This window comes from Haemaphysalis longicornis, unplaced genomic scaffold (assembly GCF_048455015.1).
Source record: "Haemaphysalis longicornis isolate Haplotype H1 unplaced genomic scaffold, Haemaphysalis longicornis Haplotype H1 scaffold_3, whole genome shotgun sequence".
Taxonomy (NCBI): Eukaryota; Metazoa; Arthropoda; class Arachnida; order Ixodida; family Ixodidae; genus Haemaphysalis; species Haemaphysalis longicornis.
Genome location: NW_027526335.1, coordinates 170,738,568 through 170,762,017, shown reverse-complemented (window position 1 = coordinate 170,762,017; position 23,450 = coordinate 170,738,568). Strand labels below are relative to the sequence as shown.

General features: G+C 48.6%; 1 protein-coding gene across 2 annotated transcripts in view; it reads right to left on the bottom strand.

Moving 5' to 3' along the window:
- LOC144175761 (transient receptor potential cation channel subfamily M member-like 2) overlaps positions 1–23,450 on the bottom strand; it is a 187,892-nt gene that overhangs the window by 126,892 nt on the left and 37,550 nt on the right. Inside the window, exon 1 of one of the 2 annotated variants that reach the window (XM_077704777.1) lies at positions 9,507–9,989. The exons of the other annotated variant lie outside the window; for it this stretch is intronic. Within the exon in view, the coding sequence (XP_077560903.1) occupies positions 9,507–9,599 (93 nt within the window). The 5' untranslated portion in view covers positions 9,600–9,989. Of the gene's footprint in view, positions 1–9,506; positions 9,990–23,450 lie in introns of those variants that run through there. 2 annotated transcript variants of the gene reach the window in all.

Sequence of the window (23,450 nt, the reverse complement as noted above, 5' to 3'; positions counted from 1 at the left end):
GTTTTGAGTGACGGACTCAATACTTCCCTTTCAATCAGGCCACTCGACAACAAACATTTATTGCTTCAGAAACGCCCTACCAGCCAGAGCGCGCGTTTTTGAGCAGGCAGCCATGCCTGCTTTTTGTGGCACCAGACCGGAAACGGACCCCTCCACGTTGCATAGAAAAGGAGAGTATTATCCGTCTGGTCCGTAGTTACCGCGTTGACCGGGACCCGACTGCGCCTGCGCACGCCGGAAGGGCGAGGACGCACACCCAACCGTGACGAATGCGCGGGCATGACGAAGGCCGGCCCGCAGAAGTGCCCAGACGGGTCCCGGTCAACACGGTACGAAAGGAAGACACGGAGCATACAGCGTCCGAAATCTCTGATAAAACACCCGTGTGTCAAGATTTCGGCGCACGTTGAAGATTCCCGGCTGGTCTAAGTTGATCCGTACAGCCCTACACGTTGAACCTCCAAAACAAATAATATTAATAAAATTTTCCTGTGCCGGCCATAACGGTGGTGACAACAATGGATCATTTTCGACTTTCCATGTACAACATATCAGGATAGAATTCCTGAATTCTATGCAATTAAGGGCAGCCCCTGTAAAAGGACACGGACTGTGACTGTGGGTTTCTCTGCTGTTGAACACGAAGGTATCGGTCGACTACGACTCCGGTAATTGACAGCTTCCGAGTGACATCGCTGCAAGCCGTAAACCTTCGCAAATTGAAACTAAAATAATTTAAATTGACGACGCTATTGCTACGACGCTATTTTCGGAAAACGGGGGTCATCATCGGCACCCTTTTACAGATTGGATGAACTGCTCGCCAGATTGGAATGCTGTGTTCTGGCCTGTACGTTCACAAGAGCACGCAGCCATATCGATGCCTCTCAGTCAACGTTATCTATGCGGCTTGGCGGATAAAATCAACTTCGGTGTCGTGGCGGCGTACTGGAGCAAATACCTGCGTGATGATGCATGTGGAGCTTCCGCTTCGGTTGCTACTATTGCGCGCGTTGACGAACGAAGTGACTTGTTTTCAACATACCGCCGACGCAATTATTTTTCTTTTTTTTCTTATCAAGTCTGGGCCGTCCAGTTAGCCGAAGACGCTGCTAGGACCCAAAAGCTCCTGGCCGACGCCTAGGGTGGAGGTCTAGCTCTCCTCCACAAACTGGACAAATGAAAGTTTTTTCTCTCTCTCTCTCTCTCTTGTTTTGCTGCCTTTGTGCGCATCTGGACCACTTTTAAGCCTTGTAATTTCTGCAATCTCTTCAGACGTCGCGCAACGATAGGTACTCGACGATAGGTACTCGACAACGATAGGTGCATCCGGGCCTTGGAATTTCGCTACTCGACGCGTTTTGACATGTAGTTCCCTCGGAGTGGCCTGATGCAGAGCACCACACTCGAGGTTCTTTTTATTCTAATGCAGGTGAGAAGCAAAAACGCCCGTGTGTACGAGATTTCGACGCACTATAAAGACACCCAGGTAGTCAGAATTAATCCGGAGCCCACCACTATGGCGCGCTTCATCGCCTGAGTAGCGTCGGCGCGTTAAATCAATCAATCAATCAATCAATCAATCAATCAATCAATCAATCAATCAATCAATCAATCAATCGAGGTTCTTTTCAAGCCCGGTGCCCACTTTCGGAGCAGCCTCTGTTGCCAGGTCTCGAGCGTTTACAGAGCGATAACGATTCTACAATCTCTTGTCCGAATACAAGGCCCTTCTTCCGCAACAATTAGCGCCATATATGAAGGGAGATACAGGGAATCTGAGGGGGGAAGACTTTGGGACACAGCGGTCCTCCGGTTGAGTGTTATAAATGGGCCGTGAGTGCTTATCTTTGCGGTTGGAAGGTGAAGGCTGTGGTCATTTACGGCCTGTGTTAAGCGCGCCACCCCGTAAGCTGCCGCGGTTCCGCAAGGGCTGCGCGGGGAACCATTGCGATTGCGCAATCATGAAGCACGCGGCAAGAGTTGCCGTTTACGACGAGGCAGTGTGCGCGCGACACGAGCACTTTCCTGTTTTAGTTGGGCATTGCCGACTGACAGGAAGACCCAGCCTTGGGTTATCGCAGCTCGCAGCAATCGGCCTGCCGGTGGCAGTTCCAGCGGCTTCCCCGCCCAGAGTGTTTCCATACAGTGTTTTTCCTTTTAGCCATAGAGTTTTAGTAAAGAAACTCTATGCTTTTAGCACCGCTGTTGCAGGATCGACATTTGTCAGTGTTACGCCCTTTCAGAGAAACCTCGGCTGATTTCGGATGCGCGTATTCCTGGATTGTTCGACTCGGAGGCGTGCGCAGCTACTGTAGCAACAGAAGCCTGACAATGGCTAGTTGGATGAACATTCTGAATATTAAGGCGCTAAACAGTGGCGCGGTGTCTGTTTCTACTTGTTTCTTTTGGTGCGCGTTGTCTAGCGCCTTAAACGTAGTTTAAACATATTTACATAAACATGGACTTAATCATATTTAAATCCAGCTGGCGTTTCAGTTAATGTTGGCGATTTCCAGGTAGCCGGTGATAAAAATCGCAACGACCGTAACACTTGCGCATTGTGGTCACCGGACGTTTTCTTTACTTCACCTTTTTTTTCAGTACTTGCATGTAAGCGTAATGTGTAAAAACTTCATACAAGGTTTTTCAGCATCGTAGAACATCTCTCCGAATTCGTGCATTGCGTCTCCCACTGAGGATGCCTTATTCGACCTTATCGCAGTCTTTCCTCTCTGGGCAGGTAGGCAAAGAAATCAGTGGAATAACGAAAGTAAGGGCGATGACCACGGTTCACAGGCAAACTTGGCCGTCTCAAGATTGGCTGCTATTCACAGAGAAAAAAAAAACGGATGTGCTATTGTATTCATGGCATTGCGTTTTCATTTTGAACGAGAGCCGCTCGCCCTATCTGGACAAGCAGCTGTCAACCTCGCTAAAGTGTTCCAATTCTAGCTGAAGGCGCTCTGACGCTAGTTGCATGCACCGTTTCAAGTGGAGTCTATGTCTAAGTATATATAATCCACAATCTGTTCCACAGTTTCTTGGACCGTGACGCAATCACGCTGATGCGCGATGGTTACAAAGGCTTGTGGGAAGCGCCTTTGCACGATACCTTCTGGGCAAGAGGGTGTTGCTCGGAGCCCCTCGCCATGAGCTCGCCTGCCGAGCGGCCACCGGGCCGCAAGACTTGGAGACGTCGGCGCCCGAGGGATGGCGCTAGTGGACAGAGAGCGGTGGGGGGTGATGCCGTGCGGAGGCACGCGCGCGAGACTCGGACTCGCGACGGTGGGGGTTTTGGCTGGTGTGGGCATGTGTATGCCCGTACGGGCGACCGCGAGGTGGAGGATGTAAGTAAAGAGTTCTTTCACGCAACCGCAGTGTGCCTCATTCCTTGGCATGCCGTAGAGAGCAGGCCCACAAACTTCACCCGGGAATTTTCAACGTGTGCCGAAATCTCGACACGCGGGCATTTGCATTGTTTGCCAACATCGGAACAGGCTCCGCAACCCCGTGCTCAGTGGAGAGAGAGAGAGAGAGAGAGAGAGAGAGAGAGAGAGAGAGAGAGAGAGAGAGAGAGAGAGAGAGAGAGAGAGAGAGAGAGAGAGAGAGAGAGAGAGAGAGAGAGAAAGTATCCACCCGACGTACACCCTCAACGCCACTGACCGCCCCGATAAGTTTGCAGTTGGTCTTGCGGCTGGGTACATCGCGTAGCACGAAAACGTCCGACGCCACGACGCCACATACCCTCAAAGGAGACTGGCAGCTGAATGCAAACCAGAGCCACGTTCGATCTGTGCATTTTAGGGGCGACGCTGAGGCTGTTGGCGTCTCCAGTCGTCGTCGTCGTAATCGTCGGTCATCTGATGTAGTCACGGTACTACAGGAAACTCGTTTACGCCTCGCGCTAGAACGCAAAGAGTACTAAAAAAGCATCGGGACACTCGTTTACGCCTCGCGTTAGAGAGCTTCGTGCTTCAAAGACACGATACTTTTGCAGCAAAGCTGTATACCTCCACCCCCCGTTTCATCTCTATTGGCAAAAACCTGAAGCCACCAATAATACACTTATGCACTTCATGCTTCGACTCTCCCCAGGTTTCACGTTGGGGGAGATGGCCTAGGATTTTTTTTTTTTTTCGTATACAAAAACACGCCTCGACACCAAAGCAAGAAAGCAATGACATGACGAATGACGTTCTGTGCCAGAGTGCGTTGTGATGTGTCGGAGTAACGCCGGTTTCAGCTGTAACTGACGTCGCGCCCGCGCAACAACTATGCGCAAGATTCGTTCAGGGCACTCGTGTGCGCACGGAAACGGTGTCGAGTAGAGTGACACGCGAGCGCTTCGTTTACAATCGACCCCCGCTCGTCCCGCCACTGGCGGAAGAGCATCAAAGGCGGAGCTGCTATGTTAAGATTGTTTATCCGGAACAAAAATAGTGTCACAATCTGCGAAGCGGCAAACAACGAAAGTTCGAACTAAAAAGTCATTTCAAGTTTCGCATACACGGTGAAATCACGACCGACTATGCCTGCAACGCACGTTTACCAGCCATAACGTTTTCGGCCGGTGAGTGTCAGTGTAGCCAAAACACTTTATACATCAACACAGTAAACGTGATCAGAAATGAAAACAAGAAATTTTACAATGTCTGCCAATAATATCCATCCTTAATAAAATAGTCGTTACCGCCGTCAAAACCCTTGTCACCGGCTTATTGCCCTCTGAGATTCACTGTTTTTCGCCATAGTGAGGGAGAAACCTATAGCATGCGCACTGTACTACTTCAATTCATAGCGCAACACTCTTCAATCCATACCGCAAACAATATGGATCCACTTTCATATGATGTCTAGAATAGTGATGGTGATGATGATGCGTCAATTTTCATGCGCCACACATGTAGGCCGCCGCTCTAGCTATATACGAGCTCCGAATTTTGTCCGTCACCAGGCACTATGCAAACCAGAGCAGTGGCAGACGCCGTTCGTCTCAGATCTATTATCCGACGACACGCGGCAAATAGTAAAACACGGCGACATTACGTTTTATGGCTAGGCTGCCATAGCTGGGGCTGCAGGATGATACAAGGAACAGCGCCACTCGATCGAGCAACTGCCCAGAAATACCGTTCTTTCTGGGCAGCTCACGCGTGTAATTCGCTGCAATCAAGGCGTGGCAGAATGAAGTAGTTGAAACAGTTAACAATGGCTGCGAAAGTCGTACGGTGTTTTCACCTCTTTCTGTCTTCACCGGCAATCTATGAATAGACAGAGCACCTACGGACCTGTCGTTATCAAACAGCTTGCCATGGCGTTTTGCAATCTCAACGCACTAAGGGTGAGCGTTCATGAGCCCCCATTGCAAGCTTGTACTGCATGTTAATCCCACAGTTCTGAAATATATACGCGAGTACGTGGGCTTATAGTCCGCATTTCTGGTCTCTAGAGCAGCAAAGACCTTCCTACGTATTTCCAAAATACGTTGAAAACCGCACTATAAACCCCTTTGATTCAATGTAGGCATCCCTGAACGTTGTCGTTTAACGTGGTCCTGTCTTTATCCCCCCCATAGCTTACCCAGTTAAGAACCCCTGTTGGCCATCTGCACCGTAAGGTGACACAGGTCCGTCTTCAAAGTAAATTATTTGCCGTTTACTAGGTCCAACCCACATTATTTAATCTTGGTTAGGCACCCCAAATCTACAGAGCTGCATTTGCAGATTCGATATCCGGATAATTAACCTAGTTAATGACGCCCTAAATGGACCGCTAAAATTTTTATCAAATTACCGTAAAGTTCTGAGAGAACGCCTTCCCCCAAAACATCCCCCACTCCTAATTTGGGGTGAAACATGCAATTTTCTAAAAGACCCCAAAGGTCGCCCCCGCCCCCCTCCTAAAATCGATGGCATTAGCGCAGATGAGTGAACAAAATAAACGCGAATCATCTATTCATGTTCGACAAGGTCACCTTTTTTTTTTTTATTGCGATAGTATGTCCTTCGCAAATTAAAAAATAAGTGACCAATTGTTAAAAATCGAATTGTTATACATCCAATTGTTATAAGCGACAGCTGAAGTTTTTGGGGGACCAAAAACTTCAGCTGTCGTATATTTATAAGAAATGGCGCGCGCGGGTGCTGCTTCGTGTTGGTTCTTGCGAAGAATTAATCGGTCACATACAAGTTCTTCCATTTGTGGAACGCCAGTTCTAGCCATCCTCTTTCCGGATTTGTGTTTCCCGAAAAGGCGGTCGTGCACCCACTGCAGGTTCACGACGTTCAGCATGCGTTGAAGCAAGACTCGTGCGCAGTTAAGGATGTATTAAGCTAGCTTCATTCCAGCTATAAATGTAGCTTTCGTTCCATTATTTTCTTGAGTATCGTAAAGATATTGTCGAGCGACAAAGTAATTACACAGCCGCTTGACTTCTCCGTCGGTTCCGCTCGCATCTGGCTCGTCCGACGAGGCAGAAGTGAGCGACGGCGACAGCAACACCGTAACCAGTTTAATACCCAATCAATTAAGTTTGTACCGTCGCTTTAATTGTCGCTTTATATGGTTACTTCTTTAAAATATAACGCATTAAAAGGTCACAAGGCCATCTACATCCAAGTTGGTCATCAACCTCTAAGTTGGCATAGATGTCTTGCAAAAAAAAAAAAAAAAAAACAAAACGTGAACGTTCGCGCATTCCGAACCAACTGTGTAGTGCGTTGCCTTGTAGTCTCTGATCCCGCATTGTTAGAAAAAAAAACTTACGCTAATAACACGTTGACGGCACGACATTTCAGTCGCGATTAATTGTTTGTGTGACTACAGTAGCCACAACAAAATTTCACGGATCCCCTGGCGTGTTGCTTTGTCTATTGGACTTTTTTTCATATTACCTTGCGCGACTGTAATAAGTGTGGAGCCCATTTTCGGTGAAATTCCGGACTGTTTTCTCAAGAAAGAGCCAAGTAACTGCTACCGTAAAACGTAGTATTGAAAAATAAATAGTGCAGTACGTTTCATGTTTCATAGCGAGCGTTAGCAAGCTAAAAGTTTAGGCTGAATATTTTCGCACGTGCATGTGTTAAGGATGGTGCTAGGTGCTGTATTTAGTAAGCAGCGTGCACTTACCATTGTAGTGAACGGTCTTTTTTTTTTTTTTTTACTTATTACAGGCGCTACAACGTAAAGGTGTTTGCCGTGGACAAATGACGGATGCGATAGAGAAAACAAGCCTTCCAAGCTGGACTTCTACAATAGTGCTGTTGAACTACATACTGCGATCCTGGCAGGTCGGCGAATTACCGGAGAAGAGGTCCTTGTTTTCATTTGCCTCAATGCTTGTTTTGTAGGCACCTCAAACAGTTAAACGAAGCATAATCGGTTCGCGCTTCATGAGCAGCGTTTTTTTTTTTAATTTTTTCTCGACTATAGTGTTTGATTTTGCTTTCGTGCTTGTGTTTTGAATAAGCTTCTTTCGTATTCTTGCCACTGTTAAGCCAAGTATCTCGTTGTAAATTTTATGTGCATAATAAAAGAAGTAAGCAAAGAGACCTGATGTGCTCCATTGTTTTTGGAAAGCCACGTAATTGCTTCGCAAAGCCGATGCAGTTTATTGTGCCTTGCGGTCCGATTTCTCTTTTATGCATGCCATTGTAAAGGAAATTATTTAACGAGTGCGCATTAAATAAATAATTGATGCGCAATCCTTTAAAAAATTCCTGTATAATGTCACGGCCGAAGATTGAATACACCTATTCTGTATGGGATCCACATTCTGTCACTCTCGTGTCCACACTTGAAGCTATCCAAAATCAGGCCGCTCGTTTCATTCTTTCTGATTATTTCCGTTCATCCAGTGTCACTAACATGAAACAAATAGTACAACTGCCTGATCTTGCAACCAGCCGTTTGATATCCCACCTATGTGTTTTCCATAAAATATTTTACACCAATCAGGCCTTAAAACAATCCCTTTTTTTTCAGTTCCACCATACGTGTCATCACGCATTGATCATCAGTTAAAAGTTGGTGTGCCAAACTCGCGAACAAACTTCTACCTGAACTGGTATGTTCCAATGACCAGCTTGCAGTGGAATCACCTTCCAGCCTCCATCGTCTCCATCAGCGACGCTGCGCACTTCAAGTCCGCAGTCAGCAATCACTTTCTGTAACCACCGTGCTGTTTTCTTTTCTCTTGTTGTTTAATATTGTATTGTACCCCTCCTCTCTGTAACGCCTCACGGCATTGAGAGTAAATAAATGAAATGAAATAAAATAAAGCAGAATTCTGGCCGCGAGACAACTCACAAAATAGGCATTGGCCATAAGGACTGGCCACAAAGCCAAAAATGTGCATGAAAATAGCGTGGGCTCCACTCATGGGCCTTATCATGGCAACATACTTTGCCAAGCGTTGTCCTATGTCGGCCTTCAAGAGCTTGGCCAATTGCTGGCCTGTCACCTTTCCCAAGCACCAGCCAATAATGGCGGCCGAGGTATTGCCAATCTCGGACACATTGGCCACTGATGATTTGACATGCTTGGGCTTGGCAATTTCTGCTGCTTGGGCGACTCCTGCTTGAAGTCGAAAAACACAACAGGAATTTGTCGCACAACAGGAATATCTGTCGTAGAAAAGAAATCTCTGTTGCGACTGCAGGATGGTCTGTTGGGCGACAGGAATGTGTGCTGTGGAACTACAGAATGTCAGTCGCACGACAGGCATTTCTGTCGTAGAAACGACCGAATGTCCGATTTTCTTACAGGGTAATCTTGTCGTGGTCTCTGTTTTTTGACTGGACACTGAGGACGCTGGTTCACACTGGCTTCAAAACTGGCTCCAAAATGCTGTTTCTATGCCCACCTCCTATCATACCCCAAAATGGACAAGTTATAAGTAAACCCAATATCACAAGTTAAGCAACAAACTTTTGCGGGCCGGTCGTTTGACAAAGCACTTGATAATTACGGAGAGGAACCAGCCAAGTTGGCACTGGCCGGTATAGAGAAAGCCCAATAACGAACATAGCCTGCACTAACGCTTCACTAAACGTCTTCACGTACAGTCTTCACATACACATTGTCTTCACTAACATAGTCTGCACTAACGCTTCCCTAACAGTCTTCACTAACATAGTCTTCCTATACACATTGTCTTCACTAACACAGTCTTCACATAGTCTTCACTAGCATAGTTTTCACATAGTCTTCACATACACACAGCCTTCCATAGTCTTCACTAACAGTCTTCACAAAGTCTTAACTAACAGTCTTCACTAACATAGTCTAATAGTCTTCGCATATTTTTCACTAACTGGCCGGAACCGAAAGCCCAATAACGACCATAGTCTTCACTAACGCGCGCCTTTGATTACGACCGTGTCCTCGCGTATGCATTCCGTCATGGTCCGCACGTGGGCTAACATTGTAGGCAGTGGGGACGCCTTGCGTATTCCGCCAATCTGCGCACGCCGTAAGCAACGAGAGGACACAGGAGCACTCACGGGCTTGTTCCATATCCTGTAGTGGTACGCGAGGCTCGAGATCCGCCGGAGAGCCCGAAGCACGGGGGATCCAACGTCACCGTGCTCGTCCATCCCCACGCCCGTACAGTGCGCCGACAACGACGACGACGCACAACCGGACGCCCGGGACTGTTTACGACAGCGATACGCACGGCAAGGAGCCGGACAGCCACGCTACGGGCAGAACCGTAAGCGATAAGGACGACATCGACGCAATGGTTGAGGAGAGGCCCTCTCACGGCTTTCTTAGGCTGAGTGGAACTTGCCTATCGGCTTGCCAACACCGTCGCATTCTTCCATCATCGAGTGGAGTGGGGGCGACGAGTATGTGCCAGGTTCGCACTTTTGTAATACAATAAAGGTCAAGGTATGCCCCTGACAGGGCGGGCGACGAAGAGGAGTAGCCACTCGAGGTGAGATAATGGCAAACTTTTTTAATCGAGAGCGGCTAGTGAATGAAGTGAGTATACACTGGGTCGGTCGCGCGAAATAACGACGCCGACTGCGTATACACTGGACGGAATGTAGTGCATTTGAATGAGGCAGCCAGGCGTGATTGGCCGATGAGGGCGGCAGATTGCCAGATAACGTGAAAAACAAAGCAACACAGGAAGAAGGCAACAAAGCGGTGTTGATAACGGGGAGGTAATTTAGATAATCGTCTTCCAAAGAACCTGATGCACGCGCGGTGCACATGTTGACAACAGAAATGTAATGGCGATACGGCGAGCGCTACCGGGGCCCTTGTTTTGTCACGAGCTTTATCCCAGGAGGTGACCATGGCACCAATATAAAATGACATTGTTGTCCGAATCTACACACTGCGAGAGCACAGCCGATAAAAACCGATTGATACCCCGTTGGTACGGCGTGTGACCTAAAAACGGCGGCCAGGGATATGCGATGGGAATAACCTTTTATAGCGCTAAGCCAGGTGTTAGTCACGCATTATTATCAGAGTCTGTTACAACAGCTTCAAAGTGGTGACGAAGGCACGATGCATCATTTGCGTCCTTCGAACGATTGTTACGTAGGACCAACAAATGTGCCAGTTTCAGCTCGATAATTCGATTAATTACACGGATAATTATGAAAACAACGGTAAGGCGGCAACGCAGTTACTTATCAGCGCCACCATTGATATCGCTGGTGCCCACCTCAGCGATATTCATGCACCGATGAAGGCCCGACGAAGGCAACCGCCAATTTTAAGTGCGGGCTGGCAAACCGAATTGAGGAGGAAATTAAAAGATGCCACTTTTTCTTTTCACGTGATATCTTGCAAACCGCTACGGTAGAACAATCTACACGACGCCAACCGCGAATAGATTGCGATGCATTTACCTTCACCACTCTATAGCCTCTAGAACAAACATTAATCGAAGGTCAAGAGGTGGATCCTTAGTAATGCTTCAGTATCGCAGCCTATCCACGGTGGCCTCGCAAACTTGAGGGTCGGCACTAACTTAAGCGCACGCCCTGCTCTCGCTTCAGAAGCCCGCAACACCGCGTTGGTTGTTGCACGCCGCATGGGAGACAAAACCGTTCGCTTTGCCAAGTGCGCTGTCTCGGTGGTCACCTTTACGATATATACCAGCGGCATTGGATGCCTGCCGCTCCTTCCGTTTTTCCGCAGTAGCGAAATTTGTTCGTTGTCGATCATAATCTCCTTTATTCTGCCGCCTACTCGGCCCTGCAGTAGTTCAACACTCTATTGCACACTGCACATTAACGCTGACGAACAGCGCCGCCAGTCGCAAGTATATGTTAAGCGCCGCTGCCGCCACCTGAACCCTCACGTTACGCCGAGTATGCCGCCAGAGGCGCGCCACTGCAGCCAACGTCACGGCAGGAACGTTATAAATAGTGACCGCCGGCCCGACTTGACGTCATCCCTTTCTCATTCCCTGCTTTTCCGTCTTTCTGTGCCCGCGGATCAATGGTGAAGTTTTTTCGCCGACATCCCCCTACGCAATAACAAACGAAATAAGAAAAACGCTCCAGCCAAGGATGAGGCGCCTCGCCGGAGTTGTCGTTGTAAAAGTGCGGTTACATCGCTCGGTATGCGGTAGTCTCGTCAGCAAAACTGTGTACGGTTGACCCGGTTCAGCCAAATATGTTCGAGTTCAAGCGCAGTGCCTCCACAGTGCTGCCAACCAAGACACACGGCCTAGGCCGCAGGCGGTTGCAGCTATTGGCAGCGATCGTTTTGGCGTCACTTATACGATCCTCGTTCCTATCTTGCTGCATAGCTGGTTTGCAGCGCGTGACACTTCATTTACGACGCGCTTTATAGGTGTATTTTCGTGTTCATTCCCCGCGTTTGAAGCTAGTTCTCAGAGCGTGAAGCCCAGTTTGACCTGCTGGAGACTTTATAACCGTATCAATTGTGGTAGGCTGCCCGCAAACAACTGCTGCTGTATGCGGATGGTGGTGTACGCGGACGTGTGCGTGGTGTAGCATGGTAGTAGTGTACGCTGACGTCGCATGCGACCGAACCCGGTGTAAGCGCAAGCTGCGGCTCCTTTTCCTCATTAACATTGCAGCCTACGACGCTCGCCGGGCTGACTTTCCAGATTTCGCTCGTCCTTCGCAAGAATGGATAAAGCAGGAAATCATGAAGCGCTTACTGCACGCATAAACACCCCGCACACGCCCGCCGTGCCAGACCGCAGGGCCCACGAAACGGCTCGAACCGACGCTGGTCGCGGCAGAGACACCTTGTCGCCGCTTTTTAAAACCCACACTGATCGCGGAAAAGAAGTTCAACATGCGCGGAAGTGCGTGGTAAACAGTTGCGCTAGGTATTTTCATCAGCGGTGATTTTCAATGCGGCGCTCAAATATCTGCCGAGATCCACGCCGACCGGTCGCGGAGGCTCGGTGAGCAACTCGGCACTGCCGGCACCAGAACCTGCCCGTTCACGTGCGGGGCGGCGAGTGGCCGAAGGATGGCGCTACCTGCGCAGAAGAATTTCTTTTTCCCTCTTTCCTTTTTGTCTTTTTGGCAAGGTGATCGTACAGTGGCGTTACGACTAAGGTCGCTCCGCCACGCCACCCCGTTACAAAAAGGAAGCTGCTAAGCATCATCATGATAATCATCAATCGGCAGAGGCCGTACGTGGCAGGTGTCTTGATCATCGATCGCTGAAATGGCAATCGCCGCGGAAACAAAGTTCCGCATGCGAAAAAGGTGGTGACAGGGTGGTGAAAAGTTGTGTTAGGGACTATCATTCGCAACGATAGCAGCGATGAAATATCTGCCGCGACGCTAAGCCTAAATTTCCAACATCCGACTCCAGCAACCAAAGCCGGTTCCGAGCCTGTTGGAGAAGACCCTCTCCAAAAACCCGTGGCGCGCAAGCGTGTTGCATTTGGGTTATCCTAACTTCTTGAGGACCCCTAATGCTTGGTTGTTCTATTCTAACCCTCCCTATTACCACAAATCATTACACCACGACGCGTTTGGCCTCGTACCCAGCCTCGCCTTCTGTGAGCAGTCGTGAGTTCCCGAACTCGATGATGCGAGAGAAAGGCAGGCTCACTGTAAACAGACCAGAGTAAATCCCACGTTGCAAATATAATTTCCCACAGCGGGGTATTAATCTCAGTGGCTAAGGCGTTGCGCTGCTGAGCACGAGGTCGCGGGTTCGATTCCCGGCCGCGGCGGCCGCTTTTCTGATGGAGGCGAAAAGCAAAAACGCCCGTGTGTACGAGATTTCGGCGCACGTTAAAGATCCCCAGGTGGTCAAAATTAATCTGGAGCCCTCCACTACGGCGCGCCTCATCGCCTGCGTTGCGTCGGCGCGTTAAACCCTACAATCAATCAATCAATCAGCGGGGTATTAATGAAAAGTAAACACAGGCATGTCTCAACCCGCCCGAAGGCGCGCTAAAAACTCGTTCTTATCAGTCGAACAGAGCACGGCAGTGATCGTTTATTAAATCACAACATCAATAAATAAATCATACACATCTCCGTCTAACGACGACGTTGGTTGAACGCGAAGATGTCTAGTGATGGATTCTTTGATTGACCGATCACACACTGCGAGTATCTCTAGAATAGAATTCTGCGAGTATTTTCTAGAACACCCAAAGCGACTCTCAGGTGTGCACTCCGTAGGGTTTAAGATTTTGGTTTGTGGTGTATACAGCGCGAATCGGTACCTGCTGCTCGGCGTTCGCTTCGACCATGTCTAAATGGAGCCATCGGATAGACGCCGGTTTCATAACGCGAGGGAGCCAGGTTCTATTACGGCCACGGGAAGCGTTTTTTTTTTTTTTTTTTTTTTTGTAGCGTAAGCTACACTGGCCGAGGTTGAGCGGTTTCGCGTGTGCCGTGAACGGCCGTTCTGCGCAAGCGCGAGAAGCATTGGATTGGTTGGGATCGGATCGGATTGGCTTGGATGGGATTGGCTTGGATTGCATTTGATGTGGATTGGATTGGATTAAATTGGATTGTGTTGGATTGAAATCCAATCGAATTGGAGTACGGGTGCTGAACCTTAGCTCACGCTACGTATATCCTGGCATAGCCGAGTTAAGCCACTGCTAATTTTTCCTTTCACTTCCGCAACATCATCCATCATCATCGTCAGAAAAAGTTGGCTTTCCTGCAGGTCGTATTGGCGTACAACGGCATCAGTGAGGATGCTGAAGCTTCGCTTTAAAAGCATTGGCGGAGAAATAGGCACTGCTTTGAGCGAAACTTCAGATCGCACTAGCACTTTTAAGCATGTGCGGCGAAGCAATCCGCTCATCGTTCTCGCGTATTACCAGGCAAAGCGCACCGCATGCGCGCGGCGATATCGCAACTGAGCGGCACTTTTCCGTCGCTGTTTCAAGGTCTATTGTGTTCGTTGCACACATAGTCTAGTACATGTCACGTGGCGAGCATTTCATGAATTAACAGCGTGCTTTTCCCGGCATCAGTTGCATCATCCTCTATGGAGTTCGCTGGCTGTGTACGAGCTGTGGGTAACCGTGGTAGCAACTAGTACCTAGACACAGCGGTGTCGCCGGGAACAAGCGCGTCGTTGTTTGCTTGCTCGGCCACTAGAACACTTTTTCGTGTAATTTGCGTCAAAACCACGGGAAGTGGGGGTACGGGTGGCCACAAAAAAAAAAAAAAAGACGCGCTCGCATATAAAAGCACAGAAAATGTGTTCTATCCGACGACACGATAACCACGCGTTAAACGACACAATTAATCAATTACCCGCAGTGAAGAAAGGAGTGAAGTTCTTGCAGAAATGAACGTGTTTTTTGGAGCGAACTTGTGCTCCGCAATAAACGTCAAGAAAACAAGAAACACACAAACGCACAGACGAACGTCATTCAAACAAATTCCGGTGCGTTTCCTCTGCACGCGTTTATCTACAGCGCTCTCCTTATTGTGAACACTGATTTAAATTGAGAAGATTTTAGACTGAACAAAAAACAGGACCGCAACGCAACACCCTTTCCCTAACAAAACAAAATCCGCGGTGCGGCGTACAAAACAACTAAACACGCGCTTCGCTTAGAGCAGAACATATATACAGCCGGGCACGGCTGCAGGCGCTGCAGGTAACCAAGACATAACTAAACAAGTCAAAAGGCATGATTTGCGGCAATACGTTTAGGGAATACTCCGCTGAAGAAGACATAACAGCGCGAGAAAATTATACGCTTATGCGCAGTCGTGTTCGTCTACGTTTACTTTTTGATCCAGTCATAGCGTACCTTGTCGCAAGATGTGCACGTACCTTCGTCAAAGAAAAGCTGAGCAGATTGCTTTGATGCGCAGCTTTTTTGCTGGTCTCAGCGGAGCGCGTATACACATATCGCATTGAGCAGTGCGTGTTCGGAAGCGTTCGGTGAAGACCACTTTCCGAGCCACTTTCTGTGCCCTATTGAATTGTGCAAATAAATTTTCAAAAACACGAGCCGCTACCGGCAGCCGCATTCCTTTTCCTTCCGCATGCCAGCAACACAAACGTGGGGCGGTATTCTCGTAACTGTCCCTTTTGAAAACGTCCCTTTTGAAAACGTCCCTTTTGAGTCCCTTTCATCGTGACGTACTTCCAGTTAAGCAGTGGCCATAGGCAGTAGGTTTGTTGCACTTGCGTTACATCACTTCCGGTTGTTTGCTTTTAGCCAATCAGGGCTCGCCAAAAGGAACACTTTTGAAAGGGACGTAAAAGGGACAAAACTCGAGAATACCGCCCCTGAAATGCTTGCTCCGGTTATCTATGTGTCGACATCAAACATTTTGACATTTCCTGTACACATCGACTGATTGTGGGGTTTAACGCGCCGACGCAACGCGGGCGATGAGGCGCGCCGTAGTGGAGGGCTCCGGGTTAATTTCGACCACCTGGGGATCTTACACGTACGTCGAAATCTCGTACACACGGGCGTTTTTGCTTTTCACCTCCATCAGAAAAGCGGCCGCCGCGGCCGGGGATCGAACCGCGTCCTCGTGCTCAGCAGCGCAATATTCAGCAAGGGCTGAAAGAACTTCGGCCTCAGCCATCCCCAGCTTTCTCGCTCAAAATTCCGAATTTTCAGGAACCCAGTGGAACCACTGCGGAAAAGTAATATTTTGCATGGAGCAGAGAGTCGACTTGGACATGAACACTGTGAAGAACTTTCCAGAGCTCTAAATAGTTTTTGCCTTACCCGCTGTCAAAGAAAAGCACCCATACTTTTTTTTTTTTTTCACATTTTCAATGGGATAGTTTCCTTGAATCTGGAACGTAGTAGAGTTAAGCGCAGAACTTCAAACTCAGCACAATGCACGCTGTCGGCCTCAGTATTAGCAGTGCCAAAATTCTTTAAATTACGCTAAATAACTGCAGAGTAATTACTTCTGAAAGAATTTCGATGAGCCGGAAAGCTGCACATGAGTCCATAGCGGTAGAATCGCGGGTCTTTGGGCGACCGGCCTGAGTACGGGCTTTAGCAGTGCTAATTTTTTTTTTCTTTGAAGCAGTAATCTGTTACCGTAAAATTTTCTAATAGCTCAATTCTACGCCTTTTTTTCGTAAGTAAGGGAGGCTAGTTAACCTTTTAGGTCGGTTTAAAAGAGGGGCGTGCAATATCACGACTCTTACTTCGCGTTCTGCATTGCATGGGAAGTGCCGAGCATGTACAGTCTTTGTCAAATTTTTCTAGGCCAATCCGAACGTGCGTAAGCCACAAAAAATTCGATGTACAAGCTTACGTCTCGAGCGAGGCTGAAACGTTTTATGCCGGAAAACTATAAAACACCTTTCTTTCTTTCTTTCTTTCTTTCTTTCTTTCTTTCTTTCTTTCTTCCTTTCTTTCTTTCAGTCTTTCTTTCAGTCTTTCTTTCTTTCTTTCTTTCTTACCGTCATAAAATAATTTTGTCACATTCAAAGGCAAAGCTTAAGCTTATTCTTTGAATTCTTTGTTTTTCAGAAAACTCAGGATTGGCCTAGGAAATTTTGACAGCCTATCTCGGGGCCCAATATCGCCGCAGTCACACGAACACCTGGCCTTTGGCCTTCCTTTCTAATAAAGTTTGCAACAACAACAACGACGACAGCTGCAGTCGTCATTGGCCAATCTCCTAGAACGGGTATGTTGTTACCCATCCACCAAGCCTTAGCGCCTGGTTAAGTTACCGCTGCGCCCGAACGACGCGCCAAGGAGCGTCGAGCTCATTGTACGTCGAGCTACCTGTAGCGGTGGTCCGCGTTCTGTAAGTCAAATCCGACCACAACGCATTCAGAAAGTCCACCTTTCGTCAGTTATAGCCCCGGAGTCGTAGCAGAACCGAAGGTATACGTGCTCGATCTACATTCCGGAGCGGAGGCTCCAGACTCAATTCACATTCAGTGCCAATTTTTTTCTATTTTCTTTTGAACTCGATTACTTTACTTTTATTCCATTTGCGTGATTGGCCCTTTTAGGAGCTGTTTCTCTGCTTGAGGGACCCAACGGTGGATTTTGTGCCAAATGGGTTTTCGGATTAACGTTCACAATGGAAACTGACATCGAGATTTTCCTTGCTAGATATACCTTAAGTCCATCCACCCCAAAGTCATACCCATATATGCACCAACGCCGCTAGTATAGCGTTACCGTTAAACCTGGATGTAATGAACGTCTATGTAACGAATTCCTGGATTGAACAAAGTTTTTCATTTCCCCATTTTCACCTCTATTAGAGCCCATGTGCTTGAGACCTGTATGTAACGAAGGAGTTGCCACGGTTAACCTTGACGTAACGAATTCGCTACGCTGGATGTTTTTTGCACTTTTTCTGAAAAATCGGCTGGATAAATGCACTACTCTAGTGAATTTCACCCGCACCGCACTCTCTCGTGCATTTACACGTGTGACTGCGGTGTCGGTTAGGCGCTTGGCCTTCCTGTCGCGTGTAGTCACGCGTCCTCAGTGCTATCCGTGGTGTCGGTTCGTCGGTGATCAGCTCTGCTGCCAGAAAACGAAAAAGTTTTGCCTTTGCAAGACAAGCTCACTATTTCAAATGGCGTCTCGGCCGGCGAGAAGTCCCCGCCCGGGACGGTGTAGCCCAGCTAGCGCCCTCACAAGAATTTTGAGCACGGAAAAAACCATCAAATTCGCCAAATGGCGCTCTTTCAGCAAAAGTTTGGTCCTTGAAACGGGTCAAGGCACCGAAAAGTATCAAAAATGCAAAAATCACACAATATCATTCAATATTTTATACTTTCAATACGACTCAATATCTTTCACAAGCCGATTTTTTCGCTTTTGCCCTTGTTATGTACACAGCACGCTTGGCTTCCTCGCACAGCTTCGGAATCACGCGGGAAAAGCGAACGTAAGGGAGTGCGGGGTGTCAAGTGTGCGCGTCGCAGCAAAGTCAAAGTCGTTTAGTAATAACACTAGCTACTGGTGGAGCTGTCGTGTTGGTGTATTTTTACAGCGATGCTGTATATGGCAAGGGTTCCGCGCTTTTCTTTTTCTTCGTCAATCAAAACGCACAGGCATAAGAGCACCGCCCCTGTCTTGTTTCCTTTTGTAGCGTGAGCTACACTCTGGCCGAGGTTGAGCAGTTTCGCCCGGCTCCTGTAGAACCGCGCTGCGCATGCGCGAGGAGCAGTTACGTCACACGGCGCACAGAACGTTGCTCGCTGCCCGGCGTCTCTCATACACCCCAGGCGCCCAGCGTCTTCGTCGACCTCCGTTCTGCACGTGGCGTCCCGGTCCACTTGATGATCATGCGAGGGGTGGCCGGGTGTGGAACCGATGGCTCGTGCGTCGCAGCAACACCGGCGTACGCCTGCGGAACCAACTTAGCTCTGGGGCGATTGGTGGCGCTGGGCCGGAGCCGCTCGATAAATATACACGTGTCACATAATTCGTATACCGTGTGTGTGTAACTGAAGCAGCAGTAAGCATGATAATAAAGCTAATCCTAGACAACCAGGAAAGCTAAGGATAACCAGCTGAACTTTAACTCACGCTACGTATACCCTGGCATAGCCGGGCTAAGCTACTGCTAATTCTCTTCGTAAGTGAAAACGCACAGGCATAAGAGCACCACCTCTGTCTTGTTTCCTTCTTGCATGGCTCCTAGAGTGCCTTTTTACACTTCGAACGCACGTGGGGCTTCGGCAGTTTTGTTTACGCACGTAAAGTAATCCACCTAACCTTAGCCCTAAACAGGTTCGCAGTGAAACAGAAGGGACATGTGCACCTACACACCTCCTATGATGTGCGCAACGCGAAAGCTATAAGCTAATTTACTAATTTATAGGTCCTGCATTATTGACTAGCTGCCGTGGTACTGGCAGACAGTGTGCGGTGACGCGGCGTGCAGGGCGTCCGAATCGCTGATCGATGACCGCTGCGCCTCTGTGCGAGGCCACGGCGAGATTGCGACTTATTTCTGGGGCACGCGCTAAGGAGCCACATGGCACGTTGCTGCCAATGTAAATTTACCTTTCTCGTTTCGGGGAAAATTCATTTATCTTGCATTCAGAAGATGGCGAACCGTGGCGATCCCGCGAAGTCACGCGAACAGAGCCGATCTCTCCAGCATGTGGCGAGCATAGCGGCGTCCCACACCGGGCAAGACGTGCCACACATACTAGACAACGCGAGTGGATGTAGCTTGCAGCGATTGAGAATGGTCAATACGTGGGCCGATTTCCGTTCGTCTTCGATGTCAAACTGAATATTTCTCCGAATGCACCACGGGGCACGTGAGCAGCGCGCTCTCACTCAGGACACTGACGAAGTAGCCCCGAACGCCTGCGTATACAAGGGTCAACCAACCGGAACTACGAATACATTGACGCCGCGTCGAACGAAAAAACAAAAACAAAACAAAACAAAACAAAACATGCATGGATGTCACACGCTGCTGCTATTGACGAACTGCCATGTTAATACGGACCGCTTCTGTTTTAAAATTCACACAAGTCCTCTGGCGTAATCATTAGACACATAGGTATATTCGATCACGCTAGATAGTGGGAATCATTATGAATGAATAATTCCTAGCTTCATTACACTTTGAAGCTCCTGCCATGTACGCGTCACGTTCTTGCCGAGGACGCTTTGAAAATTTATTCGCGCCGAAGAAAACGTCTTGTCACAATGGCAAAAAAAAATGAAAAACAAAAAAAACAAAGACGCCAGTGTGAACGGTGACATCTCGGCGCGTAAGTTATCCCAGGGAAATGCACTATTTCACAAGTGTTCACTTAGGGTTATGAACCTCCGCCCTTCTCGTTTTCTTCTATTTTTCCAAGAATAGTGTGTTGCTGTACATGGGCTTCAGAACAAATATTTTGCGGCCGCCTTAGAGCAGGCTTAAATGATAAATCCGTGTTATTACTGTAACCATCGCTACCAGAATATAATGTTGGCATTGGTTGCTAAGGGGTTAAGCCATCCCTCGTTTTGCTGGGTGTTTTTTTTTTTTTTTTTTAAGGGAGAAGCCCCTTAGGGGCTGGGGCTGTTGGCGTCTTCTGTCATCGTTGTAATCGTCGTCTCATGTAGTCACGGAACTAAAACACCGGGACACTCGTAACTTACATCTCGCGCTGGAGCGCTTCGTAACGCGTACTAAAAAAGATAGCGGAACACTTGTTTACGGGTCGCGCTAGAGAGCTTCGTGCTTCAGACAAGAAACCTTTACGGCAAAGCCGTATACCTCTACCTCCCAAAAGTTTCATCTCGATTCGCAAAAACGCCAAGGCGCCAAGAATACACTGCATGCTTCGCCCCTCCCCAGGTTTCACGTCAGTGGATATAACCCGGTATATCTTTTTTTTTTTTTTTTCGGTGTACTTTTCAGGCGACTAAAGGCGCCAAGACTGGCACGCTAACACCCTAGGATCTTCTTCTCCGCAGTGAAATGACGACCTTTGGAGAAGGTTTTGCGACGCAGCCGCCGTTACGACTGTCATGCAGAGTGGATTGATCGAAGAACTGCGCCTACACACGGCAATGCGTCCGCGCACGCACGAACAGGCCGCAACGTATACTACGCACGCGGGGAAAAGAAGGAAAGCGCTCGGCTGTCACGAGAGGAGATCGACTACGTTTTGTCACGGAGCGTCGCTACGAGCGGATATAGTTAGGTCGCCTCATATATTCTCGCTAGCCTGTCTCGCAAAACCTGGCGCGCATTCCAGCCGAATGACGTGACCGTGCAGTTATTCGTGCGCCGTTGTTAGCGGAGAAATTGCAGCCTTTGTTCTACATTTCGCGGATTTCAACTGTGACTTTTTTTTTCCTTTCGTATTTTAGCGAAACGCAAGTGTTTGCGAACATCACAGCAGATGCAAGGAGATAACAGGGAAAAACTTCGTGCATGCGAATGGTGGGGAACAAAAAAAAAAAAAATTGACGATGTTTTTTGCTCGCTCCTCTGCAAGGAGCGTAGCAAGACGACAGTCTGCCACGCCCCCCCCCCCCCCCCCCCCGTTCTCTTTCCCCCGACCGACCTGCCCTTCTCTTCGCAGCTCCCGCCTCCCCATGATCCGAGATCCCGTGGCCCACCGTCACCGGGAAATTCCCTATGGAGTTAGGAAGCGACGCTAAAAACGTTTTTTTTTTATTGTGACCACCTGGGAATTTTCAGAGACGAAAAAAACAGCGCTCAAACAGAATGGAGAGAGGGAGGATACGTGCACACGGTGTTGGACGCACGGACAGACAGACAGGCAGACAGACAGACAGACGGACGGACGGACGGACGGACGGACGGACCCAAGTTCTCAGCGCCCACCAAGCCTCCACCCGAAATAGAAATACTCAGAGTAGAGTCGGCGCGTTGAGCCCCAGTTCTGGAAACCAGTGCTTCGTGTGTATCGGTGCAGCGGGGCGTCAACAAATGGACCACTGAATTATGTGCCACGTGGCGCATTTGCCGACGGCCAATCAGTGCACAACGCGCTACACACGGCTTAGCTAAATCGAACGTGAAAATGGAAGGGCATGTAGTGGCCCTTTCGTGGTGACAAAACCGCTTTTCCCGCAGCGTTTTTTTTTAAGTGCAAGCAACAGCACCAAGTCACGCGCTGACAGACTTCGATCCGTTACAGGAAGCGATTTTGAGTATATCACGCCACTGCATCCAGTCGGGGGAAATAGTGGTCCCTTTATTGATAGGGAAGGCCGAAGCCCAGTTTGCAGAATAAGGCCAGGGCAGGTTTCGCACCGCAACAGATTTCATCGAAGCTGATTTACAAAAGAAAAAAAAACGAAGTGTGTAGACCGCTCCGCTATGCAACATTTAGTTTGCCTTTTCAAGTGATGCAAGCTGGACAAAGGACTGGCACTAGAGAAAGATCACGTGGCCAATTCCTTCTCCACTTCATTCGAATACCTTAAAGGAGCCATGAAGAGAAAACACAAGTTTGGTTCATTCGAAAGATTGCCTCGTTAGAACCATAGCGACACCACTTATAACGCAAACTTCGCTCAAATAAGCCACATAATTAGGAAAAAAAGAAATGACCATGCGACCCACCAGCTCATTTTCCGCAACAGAACCTATGATGTCACTCGAGAATGCTCTGCGATTGGCGGAGGCCGGCAAAAGCAAACGCATGTTAGGCAGGGCTTACAGTTTGCATAGCGAGCTAAATGCCCGTGAAACATACTGCACATTCTTTTTATGACAAAGAACGGTCGAGTAAACGGTTGAAGTTCCGAACGAACACGCAAGCGTGTTCGCCAATGCGTACGAAACTACCGCCGGCCGAACTCGACATCTCGCCGTCGCGCAGACGAATTTTCGGGTTCGAGGCTCTTAGGGGCCAACGAAGCGTACCAGCACGTACAGCCGCGACCTTGCTTGGTATCTTAATCTCTTGACAGGAGGTTGGCCGTCATATCGCCAACCAGCAAAGGTAAAAATAGAAACGAGGGGCGTAAGGAACAGCAAGAAGCGACGAGATAGTGCCAGTCGTCGCAGAAGTTTCGAATGGTGTTGGCTTGCTGCTGTCGTTACGAGCTCGTTTCCAGTTTACAACCACTGAAAACTTCAGTTTGTTCGAGTACTTTGCAATGAAATTTCGTTGCAGCGTTTTGAAATGTCCATGTAGTACGGGCAAATCGTCAAGGGAGTGCGACATCCCCGCCGGTGAAGAGATCTCCTTTCATGTGCTGCCCAACGACGAACCTCGGCGAAGCAAGTGGCTACGTTTTGTGAACTTTGCAAACGGAGGAGAAAGATAGCTAAAGGAAGTACGAGTGTGCTCGCTTAATTCATTTTCGACGAGTGATTACGCCAGGAACACTTACGTTAGCTCACTCCTGGGACATGCTGGTGCTCGTCGCCGACTTCGTCAAATTGCCGTCAAGCGATCTGACCTTGGGGGAAAAAATGCCGGAAACACCGCGCATTGACGCTCGTATCTTTCTGGTCGAAGCAGAGAGCTCGCGCGAACGGCTTTCCATACACGACACC